General features: G+C 43.4%; 1 protein-coding gene across 2 annotated transcripts in view; it reads left to right on the top strand.

Annotated features, from left to right (window-relative positions):
- The window catches only part of FYN (FYN proto-oncogene, Src family tyrosine kinase), a 167,429-nt gene extending 153,540 nt beyond the window's left edge, over positions 1 to 13,889 (top strand). For both annotated transcript variants that reach the window (XM_019537928.1, XM_019537927.1), the window contains exon 13: positions 12,237 to 13,889. In XM_019537928.1, the coding sequence (XP_019393473.1) occupies positions 12,237 to 12,445 (209 nt within the window). In that variant the 3' untranslated portion in view covers positions 12,446 to 13,889. The remainder of the gene's footprint in view (positions 1 to 12,236) is intronic.
- The last annotated feature ends 2,685 nt before the right edge of the window (positions 13,890 to 16,574 follow it).

Here is a 16,574-nt window from a genome sequence, read left to right as displayed (position 1 = left end):
GATAAACTTATAGGTGGCCATCAGATCACCCCTGAGCCTGCGCTTTTCCAGGCTAAAGAGTCCCATGGCTCTCAGCCTGTCATCGTCAGATCTGTTTTCCTGAGCCGCAGCTTCACATTGCAGGCTCATGTTCATCTTGTGGTCAATGATGACCCCCAAGTCTTTTTCTTCTGTAGTGCTAACCAACGTAGCCCTGGCCAGTTTTCAGCTCAAATTCTCCTTCCCATCCCATTCCATGAAGATATTAACATTTTATCCATCGGCACATAAAATTTTACTTCTAGTTGCATGGATCTGTCACAGGCAATAGGGAGGATCACATACTTCCTTGGTTACATAGCCCAAGCTATATACTAAACCAGGCCTTGCACCCCACACTGCTCCACCAGCCTCTGCTTCAGTTAGGGGTCCAGCCATGCCCTTGGCCCAACCTGGTCTGTTTCAGCTCCATGCCGGCCTTCCAGGTCCATGCAAAAAGGAGCTGTCAGTATTAAAAATAGGAGGGAGGAATGGTATGTATCTTGGGAATTCTGGGCTCAAAAGTTCCTGCAGTTGGATCAGTAACTCTGCCCTGCGCCTCCCTTAGGTATCCAAATTTCAAGGCAGAACAAGCAAGCATGTGGATTTATAGCACTGAGAGGTTTCAGCCTTTAAATAGATTGCAGAGGGAGAGAATGACTCCTGCCCCTGGTCATGGTGCCATGAGGAGGGCTGGGAGAGTGGCTAGCACCTCTATGCAAGAACAGGGGCCCCCAGATCCCAATTCATATGAGGGAACAAGGAAAGGGGCTTAGACCCCCTAGAGAAATGGTCCTCCAGAGAGCAGGGAGAAGCTCAGACACCCCTACATTCCAGGTCTCATAAGGAGTTTATAACTCCTGCCAAATCCTGTTGAATACACAAGGGCAAGGGGAGGGTTTCAGACAGCTCCAGAGGGACAGGACTGCCCCAGATCCCAACTCACCTAGGGGAGGAGAGTGTGGAGTTGTTAGGAACCCACAGCCTGAATGCCAACGTGCTCTGCCCTGGCACCCTGATCAGTCATGGTAAGCATGTGGTTTTTAGAGTACCTCAAGAATCAACCTTTCCCTACAAAGGGGTTCTCAGGTTTAGCTGAGCTGGCGTCCTCGTCTATAATGTCTTGCTTGTAAAATGGGTTACAGATCTGCCTCCAGACATGGATGCTCATTGTGGTCTGGAGTTCAAATAAAAAAGGAAAGTGCCCCTCACTTGTTAGAACAATTCCTGTGACTTGTTACACACCTCACACCCCCTAAATCTGGATGTGTACTCACACCCACAGGTCTGCCTCGATAGAGGCCTTGCCATTTTATAACCGCCTTCTGTCTAGGTAACAGGAGAGAGTGCAACATGGAGGAGACAAGAGAGGAAGGGGTGTGGCTGAGTGGCTGAATAGGAAATCTAGCATCCATTATCCCCACTCTTCAAACCATTTGTTGTCCAATTGCTCCATTTTGGGTGAAAGGACTGGGGTCTGTGAACAGGAAACCACAGTGGCAAAGGTTAGAGGGATGCCAGGGCTCAAAATTAAACCTTCCACCTCACCCCTAATAGTCCCTGCCAGCAGTAGCCTGACTTCTTAATAGCAGCTCTCTTCCTTTTATCCTTCAGCTTCTCCCTCAAGGGGCCTATTGGATGGCAAAATGTCTAACTTAGATATTGGTGCTCCCTTTAACCCTTTACAAGGCACTGGTTTGAAATAAGCCCTTTCAACAACATTTTTCATTAGCCCACAGGGGAAATAAAAGGGGGAGGGAGGGAAGCAAAGCCAAAAATTAATGTGCCTGGTTTAGCTTGTTTTTAGTTTTACTGTTGCTTTTTTCCCCAATTCCCTGTTGGATCCTACTTTCAAACTGTTAAAAAAAGGGAGGCAGGAGGCTACGTTTCTTTGGCCGTTGTCCAGCAGGATTATGGTTTGAAATGTTCCTTATTGGGTAGCGCAGCCACACATTCCAGCTGCACTGAACAAGCACATCTGTCTTGCCTGCCCTGCTTTCTGGTGCTAAAACTGCATTCGACAAGTTAGTGCACATGTTGTCCCTTGAACAGATGTCCTCCCCAGTGTCCCCAAATCCTGGAGTTCCATGCAAGGGCTACTTTTGGTAAAAAGGAAAGCTCCATTTACAAAGGCTCTGGGCCCAATTGAGGATGTTAACCATGCTAATAACACTGTCTGTCTCTGTCTGTCTCACTCGCACTCTTCCCCGCCCCCACACCCAATTTAAGAAAGCCAGTATGAGAAAAGATGACACAAGTTGGCCACCAGCTCAAAGTGGTCAAAACTTTTCTTAAGAATATTCTCTAATGCCATAAGAATGTTCATGCTTCAGAAATGACAGCAGCATGAAGCATTTTTAAAAACACATTGTTTTCCTTCCCCCTTATGAAGTTAAGTGTTGGGCCTCTGGGAGATGTTCAGTTAAAGGCATGATGAGATCCCAAGAGTTATGCATGTGCACGGCAGGAGGTGCAGGTGTGAGATTGGGGATCAGATCCTAGTCATACCTTATTGACGGTGCAGGGGGAGCCTGGGATTATGATTTTGGGCTCTCCCTGCACTGGCAAGTGGCAAACTGAAGGCCCCATGCTCCCATAGCTGGGAGTGCCAATCTGTTGAATGGAGATTTTTAAGGCTCTGATGGACTCCCACAGCTAGGAGTGCCAATCAGTAGGCCTGTGTGAATAGGGAACTATTCGATTTGGATTCAGATTCAGCCAGTTCGGATGCTAGAGATTTGATTTGGCCGAATCACTTTGGAAGATTCAGAGCTGATTTGGAGATTCAGCCATAGAGTATAATGGGGAATCAATGAAATATCTATAATGTTGTTATTTTTTTGGCTGATTCGGATGAAACTTGCAGGGGTGGTAGCCTCTGCTGAGAGCATGAAGCCTGCCAAGTTTCAAGATGATAGGTGCAGGGGTTTCTGGGAAACTGTAGCTCATGCTGCTGACAAGCAAAACTGATGTCACATGTGTGTTAAGCTACAGCAGAGTGAAAACTGCAGGGCTGGTAGCTCTTGCTGAGGCCACAAAGCCTGCCAAGTTTCAAGGAGATAGGTGCAGAGGTTTCTGGGAAACTGACCCTCAAACTGCTGACAAGCAAACCTCATGACATAGGTGACACTGTGTTTTAAAGTGCAGCGGGGTGAAAACTGCAGGGATGGTAGCCCCTCTGAGGCCATGAAGCCTGCTAGCTTTCAAGGAGAGATGTGCAGGGTTTTCTGGGAATCTGCACCTCTGCATTTTTACCTGCGATGCTACATCCTCCTTCGCCCCCCACACCAGCCCCAGCCTGTCCCTCACCCCATGATGCCTCCATTTCCATTTTCACTGACTGGCTTTCTTACCTGCATGGTGTGCCAGGCCAGCCTCTGGCTTCTTTACTATTCCTTCGATCCAGGACCAGGAAACACACCAACTGCACATACTTCCTCAGCCTGACAAAGGGATTTTCAACCCGAACGCTTCCTAAGATATATTTTTCTAAGTATTTTGGTTTTTTTAATAATAAACATATAAACAAAAACATGAGATAAGCCATCACACACCAGGATTAACATATATTCAACACAATTTCTTTACTTCTTGCTGTCAATTCCATTATAAAAAGAAAGGCTCTGTGACAGTTCTGTCTGGGTACCTTTGATGCTGCTGGTGCTATTGGTGTTGAGCCAGCTAAGTTATTTTAACCCGCCATCATTTACAGTGGTGGACTGGAAGCTCCGAATCGATTTAGAAAGCCTAAAGCTTCTAGCGATTCGATTCAGATTAATAGATTCAACGTACAAATCATCTGAATTGTCTCCGAATTGCAGTCCAAAGCTTTGCGCAGCCCTACCAATCAGCTGACTAGCACACCCAGACACAGGAGCATACTGGAGTCTTTAAGGCTTCCAGTGCACTCTCAACGCTTGGAGCAGCCATGCATTCAATTTAAGACTTCACAGGAACCAACTGCAAAGTTAGCATTTCCCCATTCAGCATGGGAGGAAGCCCCTCATCTTGGATTCAAATACAAGGCTGGGGGAGTGGGGTGGGACAGATCTGACTAGAGCCCTGACCCAGGCTTGGGGTTAGATTTGGAGCTGCAACCATAGCCCCACCCCCTATCTGTGAACATGAACCCTCATGTTCACATGCCCTATGCAGCCTTTGGCCCCCTCTCTGTGCCACATAGCTTATGCTCCCCTCCCTGCCCACTTGCTGCCCTTGCCCCCCTGCAGCTTACCATCAGTCATGACTCTGGCCCCATTCCAGCCCAGGGCAGCTGTGGCCCAGGACCCGGACCCCAGGACCCGCCACTGCCTCTGCTGCTCCTCCATGGCCAGGCAGGAGGGGAAAGGGGAGTGAGAAACTGCCTTTTGCTTCATACCCCAAGGCTGGAATGAGGCTGAAGCTATGACTGACAGTAAACTGCAGGAGGCAGGTAATGCGAGGGCAGAAGCTACAGGGAGAGGCAGCAGGAGGTGCAGGGAAAAGGCACTGAGGCATGCAAGCAAGGGGAGGGACAGGTGAAGGGAGACAATTAATGGGGGGCAGGGAGCCAGGGGCAGGAGTCAGACCACTTGCTGTCCCTGCCACCTGCCCCCTTCTGCTGCTTTTCCCCACTGTCACATTGGGGGAAATTAATTTAAGACCCTCCAATAATTAGATTCTATACACAGAAAAAAATTCCATGTACAGAATCTAATTACTGGGTGAGGGGGCAGAGTCTTAATTTCAAATAGTCTTGGATTCAGCTAACTATGGTACTTCTAGGTTTGGTTTTGTAAAAACTGAAATTCAGCCTTCCTAATGGTACTTAATTTGTTCTCAAAATAACCCTCATGTTCATACACCCAAATCAGATGGCTAATATATTATGCAGTTCATGTGCTGAATGCTATATGCATGTGTATATTAAGTAAAGGACATCTTTAAAATTGCATTCATTTCATCAGTAAGGGTTCCTAGGCTAGCTTGGGAAAAAAACAGTTTTTCCCCTATTGTATGTATTATATATATTCAAAGAGTTTGAAACAGCGTGGACATGGAAGAAGATCATTTTATCCATATCAGTGAAGATTACAATGTCACAATGAACTGACTGTACTTCTCTTTCTGTGAACAATGCAACTGAGCAATTGTGGCAGCATTTTTTTTTTAAGGATTTGAAAGACAGGGACCAGTGGCTTTTGCAGCATGCAGTTGTTTCGTCTGGCAGTTGTGTTTGTGCCCAGATTGGGGTTAGGTTTTGTTTTGGAATAGCTTTCCAATAGTTACAGAAAATAACTGAAAATGAAAACTGCTGCAAGAACCTCAGGACCTTTCCTCTCAATACCCAGTTCAGTCTACAAACCTGCAGTGCTCAAAAGGATCAGTGAGAGATACTGTCTGTTTAGCATCATTAATGAGCTGGCTCTGCATAGTACACACACACATAAAAGAAAAGCTGGCACTGCCTACCCTACCAATATTAGAATCTAAGGCAAAATAATATTTTGTTTTCTTATTTTGTTTTTTCCCCCTTTTACATCTAGCTAGCTAACTCATATTCCATCATAAAATCCTAGCAGAGACACGGTACTGTAGCTTTTACTATGCAAGGTCAATGCTATCCCCACCCTTTGCCCTTGATTGGCTTCTGTTATTTCACAGTACAACCGCAGTGCCTTGTCTCCACAGGCATTTAACAGCAGGTTAGCTAATACACTGTAGTTACCCATAGTAGAAACAAACCTTTTAGGCAGTAAAGGAAAAGCCTCAAAGACACGGTTTCTCACATGGCACTGTGGGAAACTAAGGAGCAGAGTTGCCTTGGAGGTTTGGTTTTGTTACATCTACAAAATGTAACTTTCACCTTTTCCAGCAGCACAGAAAAAAATAAGGGAAAAAGGCATTTTGAATGAGGAGAGTGTGTTTGTATGGCAGAGAGAAATAGTTCTCTGTAGGAGGCAGCTTGGCAGTGTACTGTAGGAAATGGAAAAGCTTTTACTTCAGGGAGCTAGCCTTTGAATCATGAAGCTGCTCATCACCATAAGAGCTAGGCTGCAAGAGAAACCTAATTTAACCTGCGGAAAAGAGGAGACAAATCACGGAGGTCCTGAAACATTCCAATTGAATTTTAAGATTTAGGTCTGCATCCAAAAAAGAGCTTAGATTAGTCAATAGCTGAGCTAAGGCTTTCAGAATTGCAGCTCTGGTGTTAAGCAGCTAAGTCCCATTTGAGACGCCTCCACTGGTTTCTCGATCAATCTGGGCCAGGGCCTTCCAAAGATTCAGCACAAAACTCCAGGTAGAGGAAGCAGATAAGGTACAAGTTGGCTGAAAACCACAGACACATTCTCCTAACCTTGGGTTACTCAGGGGAGAGAGAACCCCTTTGTTGTTACTTAGACCAGTGTTTCCCAACCTTTTCCAGCCCAAGGCAAACTTACATTAATAATTTTTTTCTGCGGCACACCTGTTAAGGCACTCCCTATCCTTATGCCTGTTGTAGCTCATTGCCATGCAAAATTCCACAGCACATCTGTTCATTTCTGATGGCACACTTTTGTGTCATGGAGCACGGGATGGGAAACACTGACTTAAACGACTCTGACGGGCTGTGAAATTATAGATGCCTGGTCCCTGATGGCAATGATGCTGCCAAAATCTCTGCAGCTCCCTCAGCCTCCAAAGACAACCTGGGGTATCTTCCTGAGTTTGTTCCCCTGCTAGGGCTTTTTAAAAGACAAACCAGGTAGTTCAGTTTCTGATCTGCAGGGGCAGTACATGTGTATTGCTTCCCCACCAATGTAGTGAATTCATATACAAATCTGTAATAACCTAAGGGAGGAAAAAGATGTGTGGTCATTCTGGGTAATACTTAGGTTCATAACTATATTTGGACTTTCAGAGGGTAGAAGAATGAAAGAGTAGGCTTCCAGTCAACACAGTGCATGGAAATTGTTCCATATTCTTTTCTACATTTTAAAAGAAAAGAGAAGTCAAGAGTTGTTTTCACTTAGTTCAATATTTGATCCACTGTCAAGTTTTAAAGCGTGTTGCTGCACAAAATAATACACTGGATAAAAACACAGTCAATACCTCACATAACAATAAGCTAATTCATGCAAATGAATTATTTCAGGCAAGGAAATTTTCTGCTTTTTACCTGTGTTGCTATTAACACTGATTTATCCAGGCTTAAACAGGGAGAAGCGCGGAACAGGTTTTTACCTTCAAATGTGAGGTGATTTGTCTAGCAGCTTCAAAGATGAGAGTTTGAAAAATTAGTCTAGTTTGTAACTGAAAATACAAAACTGATGTGATTCCAGCTTCTGGCTTTCCCAGCACCCACCATCTTCTTAGGTGTTTTATCTTTTCAGTTGTAATCGCATCAGGACAAGAGCTGTCTCTACATTCTGGAGCACTGAGTACCATGCACATTTTCTACATCAGTGGTTCTCAACCTTTTTAGATTGAAAGCATCTGTTGGAAAATGCCAGCTCTTACTTAACACTCATTTTTGACTACAGAAAAATAATAGAGCAATTCTTCTGTTTCAAAGAACTCAGAAAGACTGCAACAGGTTGAATTGCTTTTTGACACTATGGATTCCTGTTGAAACTCTCTAGATTTATCTTGTAAATTGTGTTTGTACACCTAGCAATACTAACCTTGTGTGGTACCCCATAGGACCCTTGAAAAGATCTCAAGGCACTCCAGGGTGCTGCAGCACCTGATTGAGAATCACGGGTCTACATGAAGAAATCCATCCCAAAGTGCATTCTGCCTGTATGTTATTCTCAGAGCTTTTTCTCGTGTCAGCAAAACCCTCAGTCTAGACGCAACTATATCAATGGAAGAGGGTCTCTGCCAGATTACCTTATGGCGTTTGGGAAGATGGTATAAAACGCCCTTTTGCTGCATACTCTGTCTCTCTGGTATGGGGCTGTGCCTGTACAACTATAGCAGCAGTGGTCCCATAACGTAGACAAGTCTTAGGAGTCTGATGGACTTTATAATTTTCTTGGCTTCAAGCCTCTGGGATTTTTAATCCCTGAGGAGAATATACCAGATGCTGGAGCCATTATTTATAACTTACTTGTAACCATAATGCCTTACAACACCAGTCCTGAACCAGGACTTCACTGTCCTAAGCACTGCATAAACACAGGACTAGAAGACTGTCAGGGCTGCATCAGGACTTATATAAGTATAAAACAAGAGACAAAGGGAAGATACAAATGCCTGGGATGCTCAAGAACACAATAAGGCAATACTGGTGAGCCTAACAAACAGTAGTTATAGTGTATCAGCAGCTGAAAGGGCTGTCAAGATTGTTTAAGATATTGCAGCAAAAGAGAACTGTAATGAGGGTCATTGAAGGCAGATAATGAGATGGCTTTTGCACATGTTTATAGGACCTCCTTCCAAGAATGAGGGGTAGCATGGAAGATAGTGTGAAAGTGCTTGTTTGAAAAGCTAAGTCATGGGCTATGGAGAGTGGCATCACAGGCCAGCTGGGGACAGAATGATCCCCTTTTCTGATCCAGAATGAAAGATGGCAGGCAGGGTGAGGCTAGGATGTAAAGGGCTTGGAAAGCAGAGACATGCATCTTATATCTGCTGTGAGAGAGAGGGGTGGTCAAGACAATAAAATGAGACACTGATCTTTACATTCCCACCTGAATGGGTATGAACACAGCAAGACTGTACTTGTCAAAACCAGAAAAATGGTTGTTGTAATAATCAAGATGAGAGAAGAAAGCTGGATGGGTATTTGAACTGTGTGAGTGTGAAAAGATGTTATGAAGAAAGAATCAGGAAGGTGTAGATATAGCCTAGATCAGTGGGGGCCAACCTTTTTGGCAGGTGTTCCACACAGTACCCCTGCACCCTGAGTACCACTCCAATTCCCTTCCCCTGCCTAATCTGCTGCTCTGTTTTCTGCTTTCTTTCCTGTGCTTCCTGCCCAATCTGATATTTTGCTTTCTGCTTCCTGCCCTATCTGCCACTGTGCTGCCTGTTCCTTTTCCAGCCAGCTATGTGCTACACACAGAAGCTGCCCGCGCCACAGGTTGCCCACCCCTGGCCTAGCTGACAGAGTCTGGCTGGAACCCCACAGAAAGCTGGAGGGGAGATGAGGAAAGATGAGATCCAGGGGAGGATGGTATCAAGGAAACTAAAGGAATACAATATTTTAAGGAGAAAAGCCACAGTCAGCAGAGTTGAAGGTGGCTGATAGGTCAACAAGGATGAGGATGCAGTACTGCTTCTAGGATTTGGATAAGATGGGGTCATGAATAAACTACAGTGCATCTTGTAAGATGACTGATATTCCTGCAGGGCTTCTCAGCAGGACCCACTGACCTAGAAATATTAAGTCTGCCAGTATATCTTGGCAGAGATTTTGTTAACAGTACTAGCCACCTGGAAACTAAGCTGTCATCTAGGTTGTTATTAATGTACATACTTTCTGGTAAATGCTTCCATATGGCAGCATTTTTCCTTGGAATTATTAAAAAGCCAAGGAAATTATTAATGAATTTAGTAAGGATGAAGTTCAGGTTGTTAATGGACATTCACTGCTTAAGGAAGAAAATGTAATGGTATGAAGAAGGATTGGGAGAAAAACCTTGGAAAGCCACAGTGCAGCTAAAGAAACCAGATACCTGTCAGTGTAACCAGAGTGGGGCTTGTACATCTGAGCATAGGATCAGGGACTGAGGTTAGAGGTGTTTCTTCATAGGGAGACTTACTAAGGTGGGTTAGTATTTCATTCTTGAATCAGAACTTTTTTTTTCTTTTTTGGATAAAGAATAATGGAAGACACATAGAAGCATGGAGGAAACTACACTGGTTCTAACTAACTAGTATTCCTAAAAGGTCACCACCTATCCTCCATGCCACCACTATAGTTTTACATTCACCAGAACAAATTTGCCTGTCATAACCAAACCCTATAGAACAGATTTAGCTATTTTCAAGACAAGGGCCTGTGGGCCTCCAATTACAATCAATTGCTAAAAAAAAATTTTAAAAGATGTTCTCGGTGACACTTGCTTTTCTAAGAGCAGTAGGCTGAAGTGCACACAGCCTATTCTCAGAAAATCCTAAAAAAATTTGGCAAGCTCAGAGCGAGGTTTCAAAAAGCCAGTTTTTCCTATATGTTTAAGTGTCTGGATTGTAAATAAAAAAAAAAAAAGTGTGCTTTACACCAAAACAGGAAACAAAAGATTGTTAAACAAACCTCACAGTAAAATATATCACATAGCTCTTGGTTGGAAGAAAGTTCTTGATTCTACCTTTTGGTAAATTTGTGCCAATTCTTTTGGAGAAGGGTAAGGGTGTAGCTAAGAGGCAGCAGTGTTTTACTTCTCAAGTGTTTAACACTGATACCTTTGGAAGCAGATAGATCTAGTCCATACTGTAATAGATAGGAAGTAAGAACAGGTGGGATCTTTGGTTGGTTTGTTTAACCATAGAGGCTAAGTACAAACAGTCAAAAAGCCCAAAGCTGAATTGATTAGGTTAGTCTAAACTGCAAAGATTGAACCAATAAGCAAATGAACATGCATTCACTTTTGATTCAGGAAATGTAGCCGCATGGCTGCAGTGGCCTAGGCAAGAAGCAGGGAGACACTACAGTATGGCTCTCTGATAGCCATCATGGGCTATGTGTTCACTTCTTCTTCCTGCTGCCCCCAAGGTCTCTGAGATTTGCAGTCCACAGTTACAGAAGCAGGACGCTGCAGGGTTGCTCATCACTTCCTCTTCCTGCTTCCAGGTGCTTCTGGGATTTGTAGTCCACAGTCACAGCCAGCACTAAGTAAGCAGGCAGGGCAGCTCCATGCTTGGGAGAAGGGAAGTTCAACCCTCCTCCTTGGCCCCAGACTCCAGCAGGGGTATGCCTGAGGGGGCCAGTGAGCCAGCCCCATAGGCAGTGGAAGGTTGGGGGCTAAACGCAGGGCAGTGGTAGGGCCACAAGGCAGCCCAGGCGCGGGCTTCCAGTGGCTGCAGCAGGGGTGGTGAGGGGCTCGCAGGCAGCGGTGAGGGAGGGAGTAGGACTAGGAATGAGGGAGGGGCAGGCACTCAGGGTGGGGCATAGGACTGAGCCCTGAGTGGCTCACTGGGGAGTGTGGCTCCTGCTGCTATATGCACCCCAAGAGGTACGTGGAGCACGTGCCCCCAGATCTGCGTGGGGGCAGGACAGGCTGTAGCTGTGAGCTGGGGCCGGGCTCTTCCTGGTGGGGGGGGGAACTATGCTCAGGGCGGGCGGCAGCAGCGCTGGGGGGGCTGCAGCCACCCCACGATTCACCATAGCTCACCCAACCCCTCTCCCAGTGCCACTGCGACCAGCCCACCCTGCCCTGTGCAGATCTGGGGGCACACGCCCTCTGTGCCTCCCAGGACACATGCAGTGGCGGGAGCTGCCGCCCCTCTCCTCACCCGCAGACAAGCCGTGCCTCTGTCCTGCACCCTGCTGCGCCTGCGCCTACCCCCGCTGTGCAGAGCCTGGTGGGGCAGGCGTGGGGGTCCCAGGGACTCCGTCCACTCCAACCTGGTGGCATAGGCAAGGCTGGCCCCACTCCAGCTCCAGGCCCCTCCGGGTGGTGCGGAGATGGGGAAGCAGCTGGTGCTGGTACAGTGCCTGTCAGGACTGGGATTGGTGCAGTGCTGGGCAGTGCCACTCCCTTCCACGGCCCTTTCCTATCCTCCCTCACCTTCCCCTGCAGACTTTCCCACCTGGTGGGGAAGGAAAGGGGGGGAGGGGCACGTGCACGCACACACGCTCAGCCCTCCCCCCCCAATTTTTTCTTTCTCTGCCTATGTCCAGCCCTTATTGCTCCAGCTAGGGAGCGGAGGGGCAGAGCCAGCCCTGCTCTCTGGAGCAGACAGCACAGCCCAGCCCAGGGCTGCAAAATGCTGGGATGCTAGGGGACTGTGATTTAACTTGAACCAGGAAGAGGTCTAGGACAGACATTTCATAAACCAGTTCGATATAAATCAGTTAAGTCTGATACTACATTCGACTAGGTTCATCTTTAAACCCGTTTCAGCCATTTTGAAACTGGTTTATGTGCACTGAACTTCTATTCTGTTACAGGTTTAAACCAGTTTCTGATCACTTAATTTATGTGTAACCTTTGTCCCTAGCCAGAGAATGTATATATGGTAATTGCATATGGAGATTTTGGTTTATTTCTCTGTATTTTAACAAACATCTTGCTGCTGCCTATTTGTAGGTATGAATAACCGTGAAGTCCTGGAACAGGTAGAACGTGGTTATAGGATGCCATGTCCTCAGGACTGCCCCATCTCCTTGCATGAGCTTATGATCCACTGCTGGAAAAAAGACCCAGAGGAGCGTCCAACTTTTGAATACTTGCAGAGTTTCCTTGAAGACTACTTTACTGCAACAGAACCCCAGTACCAGCCCGGTGACAACCTGTAGATTCCCGGTCTGTACAGAATGTCATTATCAGGTGTTTTTCCCTTCATTAGCTTCCAGCTCAGTGACAGGCTTCTCCAAAGTGCAACATCTTCCAGCACCAGAATGCACATGGGTCAGAAGTTGAAAACTTCCACAGCCCTTGTCCATGACCACTTGTCTGAATAATCTGAATGTCATTGATGAAAAGGAGAAAAACACTTGTTTTTTTCTTAATCAAAGACTCCGAAAATGCATTGTATTGATGTTACGTAAACTGCAAAACCTCTGTTCAATGTAAATAGTAACTCAGTGCCAATAACTGATCCTAATGCTTTCCTTTTTTTAAAATGCAAAACCTATGTGATTTTAACTAGTCTTCTCCTGATTCAACTAAAAGTATTATTTTCCAAAAGTGGCCTCTTTGTCTAAAACATTTTTTTTCATGTTTTAACAAAAAAAAAAAATCAGGACAGGTGTTTGTTTTTTTGCTTTTTTATATATAAATATATATATAATATATATACATACCTGTACATACAGTATATGGGTGCTATTGCAGAAGAATCTCATTTCAGAATGAATGAGCCACACTGCAGCAGTACCCAGAAAGTGATAATTTTACTGCAAACATGAAAATACTGGTGAGATTCTGAAAGCCAGTGATCTAATTTTTGGCTTTTGCCAAGCATGAATTTTTTTAATTGGATTGCACTTTTTGTTTATGACTATGTACCTGTAGATGGTTGTACCTTTGCTCTTTCAGGAATCATGTGCTGTATTTACAGTAACGTTTCCAATGTTTGACAAGTGTGTTCTGATTTGTTCTTGAAATTAAAATGAACATATTTAAAGCAAGAGAAACCATCGCCATTGGAACTGGAAATTTGAAACTGCAAGTATTTCTTGTATCAAAACATGTATAAGGAACTGTTTCAAAAAATTATTTAATAAACATTATAACCACATTCAGATGGTCTTAAAACCATAGAATTTTAGTCATGTTCACCTGCTAAACTGTTTGCCATGCAACTAGGATTTTCTGTTTTGTGTGTAACATTTTTCATTGTAAAATAGGCGTGTTAAATGTCCTGTACTGCTAATGAAATTACTTTCTCTATGTCTGCAAGTTCTCCAGTGGAATTACTATGCACTTCTTTACATTTCATGGGGGATGCACAGAGCAAAATATTACTTTTTTCAGTTGTCTGTACCAGCCTTGAATTACTTACGTTTAACCAAAACCAATTCCTTTCTATTTCTATTGAGTTTTTAATACTGAGTTGCAAATTTTAAAGTCTTAATTACATTTTGTTATGGTTTATTTGCAAGTTTACATTTTAAAACTGTTTAACTTTCTTAATTTAGTAATTAAAAAGAGCATTTTACATTTGAATATATTTGTTCTTTTGTTTAAATCATGGAGATAAGATTTTAGTAGCAGGGATATAAATACCATTCTAGCATAGTAGTATTAATATGGGGTATACTGACCATTTTCCTTATTGGGCATCATTATCCAAACCATAAAACTAATATAATTCAAAAGAGCTATGGTTCAACTATAAGGGAGATGGGTGAACCCATAGACTGTTTAACATTTTGTGTTCTGAAGAGCTATTTTTTCTCGTATAACCTTCCTGCTTTTAACATTAGCACCTGTGCTTTGACAAGTATCACAGGAAAAGATTTATATATGCATAGTCAAAATTGATCATTTTTTGTTATTACTGTTGCCATCACGTTTAATCAAGTAATACATTTTGATAATTGAAATTTAATTTTTATTCTTTGGTACTGAGGTTATGTCTCCATATTCTGAATGTTCACAAATTTCTTCTGTATCTTAAAAGCTGAAGCAGTAATTGAGTGAAATACAGGTAATGAGTTGTTAAGTACTTGCAACAGTGATCACTGCCTGAAAGCTGTCTTCCTAAGATGCGTCCTACAGATTCAACCTTTATTGGGGTATGAAATTATATTATAGAATTGTTCTTTTATCAGACCACCTTTGGCTGTGATTGCCACAGGATACTAATGCTGTTGATGTTGCGTAGATTGTGATTTGACATGGGTATTCTCAGACCTATTGAATAACTCAAGGAAACAGAATTCTTTTAGGATTGTTGTGCGAGTCTCATGAGATTTGCCCAAATGAGTTGTGTCCCTCTTTTTCCCCCTCAGCCACCATCATCTGCAAAACAAAATTCACTGAGCCAGTAGGTTGTTGTTGGCAAAGCGCAGTGACTCAGCCCAGTCCTAAGCAATACCCTCTCTATTTAACAAATTAGATATAACTGCCACTACCCCTAAGCATTTTCCTGTACCCTTCCTATTCTTTCGGACCTGGCATCTGGGAACTGCCAGAGCCATGTATGTATTTTCATTTGGAAATCAATCTCATGGATTTACTTTGACTTTGGGGTTTGTCGTTTGTACCAGTGGCCTGTCTGCAAGCACCAGGTTGGACTCGACTGCATCACTGACCTTGGCCTGGCCGTGGCTTGCTTAAACTCAGGCAATTACCATTGTTTTTTGACAAATGCAGGCCATTCCCCTTGGGGCGAGGTGCTCTGTTTCTACCCTCTGATATTTTTATTTTAAATATCCCTGGATCAAACAAAGCAAGTGTCCACAGCCTATTTCAACACATTGTCCCAGAGATAACATCAAATAAATAACAATTCATCAGCAGGTATTGACAGGCACAAGTGACATGAGACCACTGTAAAATGACAATCAGATCAAAAAAATCCTATGTTTTTATTAATTAACATTTCCAAATGTATAGGGCCTGATAGCTTGAACCTAAAATTATTAAACAAATTGAATTAACAGATGATTACATGAATTATTAAATGAACAGAGGAGCTTCCAGAGCTGCAAGTGCTCATAATCAACCTTGAAATACTAAGGAAGTTCCACATGACTGCCAAAAACTTACGTGACAATATTTTGCATATGTGATGACCCAGATAATTATTGGCTAATTTGCCTGTCATCTGTCTTGGGCAAAATCATGAAAAGGCTGATCTAGGATTGACTCAGTAAAGTCTTAGAACATTTTTCGTGGAACAGAAATCTTGTGACACCTAATTCTTTTTTTTTCAATAAGGTCAAAAGTTTCTTTGATAAAGGCATTGATATAATGGCTATCTGTAAGTCATTTGATAGTCTGATTAACAGTAGAATAAGTGAATACAGCCTGTATTAAAAGGGCTTAAAATAAGTTAATTGTTGATTCACAAAACATAGATGTAACTATGGAAACTTTTCTGTTATGGATTTTTCTCATGGTATCTCCAGACATAAAAGGAAGTAGCTGTAGCACAAGAAGATGGGGCTGCCAGGTGGACTGCCCCACACACGAGAACTTCTAGGTAAGTGCATAGCTGCCTCCTTTTTGTTGACTATATACCATTCTGTACTCAGTACAGTAATGCATGCAGGATAAATGCTTTGTGCATAAACAAGATGATATGGAAGTAAAGGAGACCTGCTGCTAGGACACACACCAACTGTTCTTATGATGGGAGTATACCATTCACCATATGTAGCATAAAGAAGTATTTTCCAAACTGAAAGGAATCAAGCTGCCCAGGTAGAAGAATGTTTACTTTCTTGAGTCATGGCAGGGAACAATCCATCTTCAAAAAATAATTAGAAACTATTTATAAATCTGGAAACTCATAGCATTTTTTCAGTCCCCCTACTATGCAATTATAATTCCCAGTGATTTAATTCATGTGCTGGGAATTCGTTACTGAAAGTGCTTCTGCACTGTTAATTGGAACAGTACTCCATGCTATCTTTACTTAGGAAGAAATAGAGTTTATTTATGAGTTTCCTATACAGACTAAAGCAGATTCATATTACCTTCAAAAAACAGTCCATACTGATTTCACCTGTATTGGATGTTATTGTCTGCAAGCTAAACCCTCAGGTATAGTTATCCTGGAATATTTTCACAGCTAAGACAAGAAAAGGAGACATTATTTAAATATATATATATGAGGTAAAAGGCTGGCTCCACTGAAGTTGATGGGAGATTTTCCATTGACCTCAGTGGAGAAAGGATTTATTTTTAAAGTACTTGAATAAAAAACATAATGGGCCTCAGGTTTTTCCAAAGGGCTTCAAACCGGTCTCCATG

This window comes from Crocodylus porosus, unplaced genomic scaffold (assembly GCF_001723895.1).
Source record: "Crocodylus porosus isolate Cpor-Errol unplaced genomic scaffold, CroPor_comp1, whole genome shotgun sequence".
Taxonomy (NCBI): Eukaryota; Metazoa; Chordata; order Crocodylia; family Crocodylidae; genus Crocodylus; species Crocodylus porosus.
Note: the sequence above shows the minus strand (reverse complement) of the source record. Positions and strands in the feature narration are given on the sequence as shown.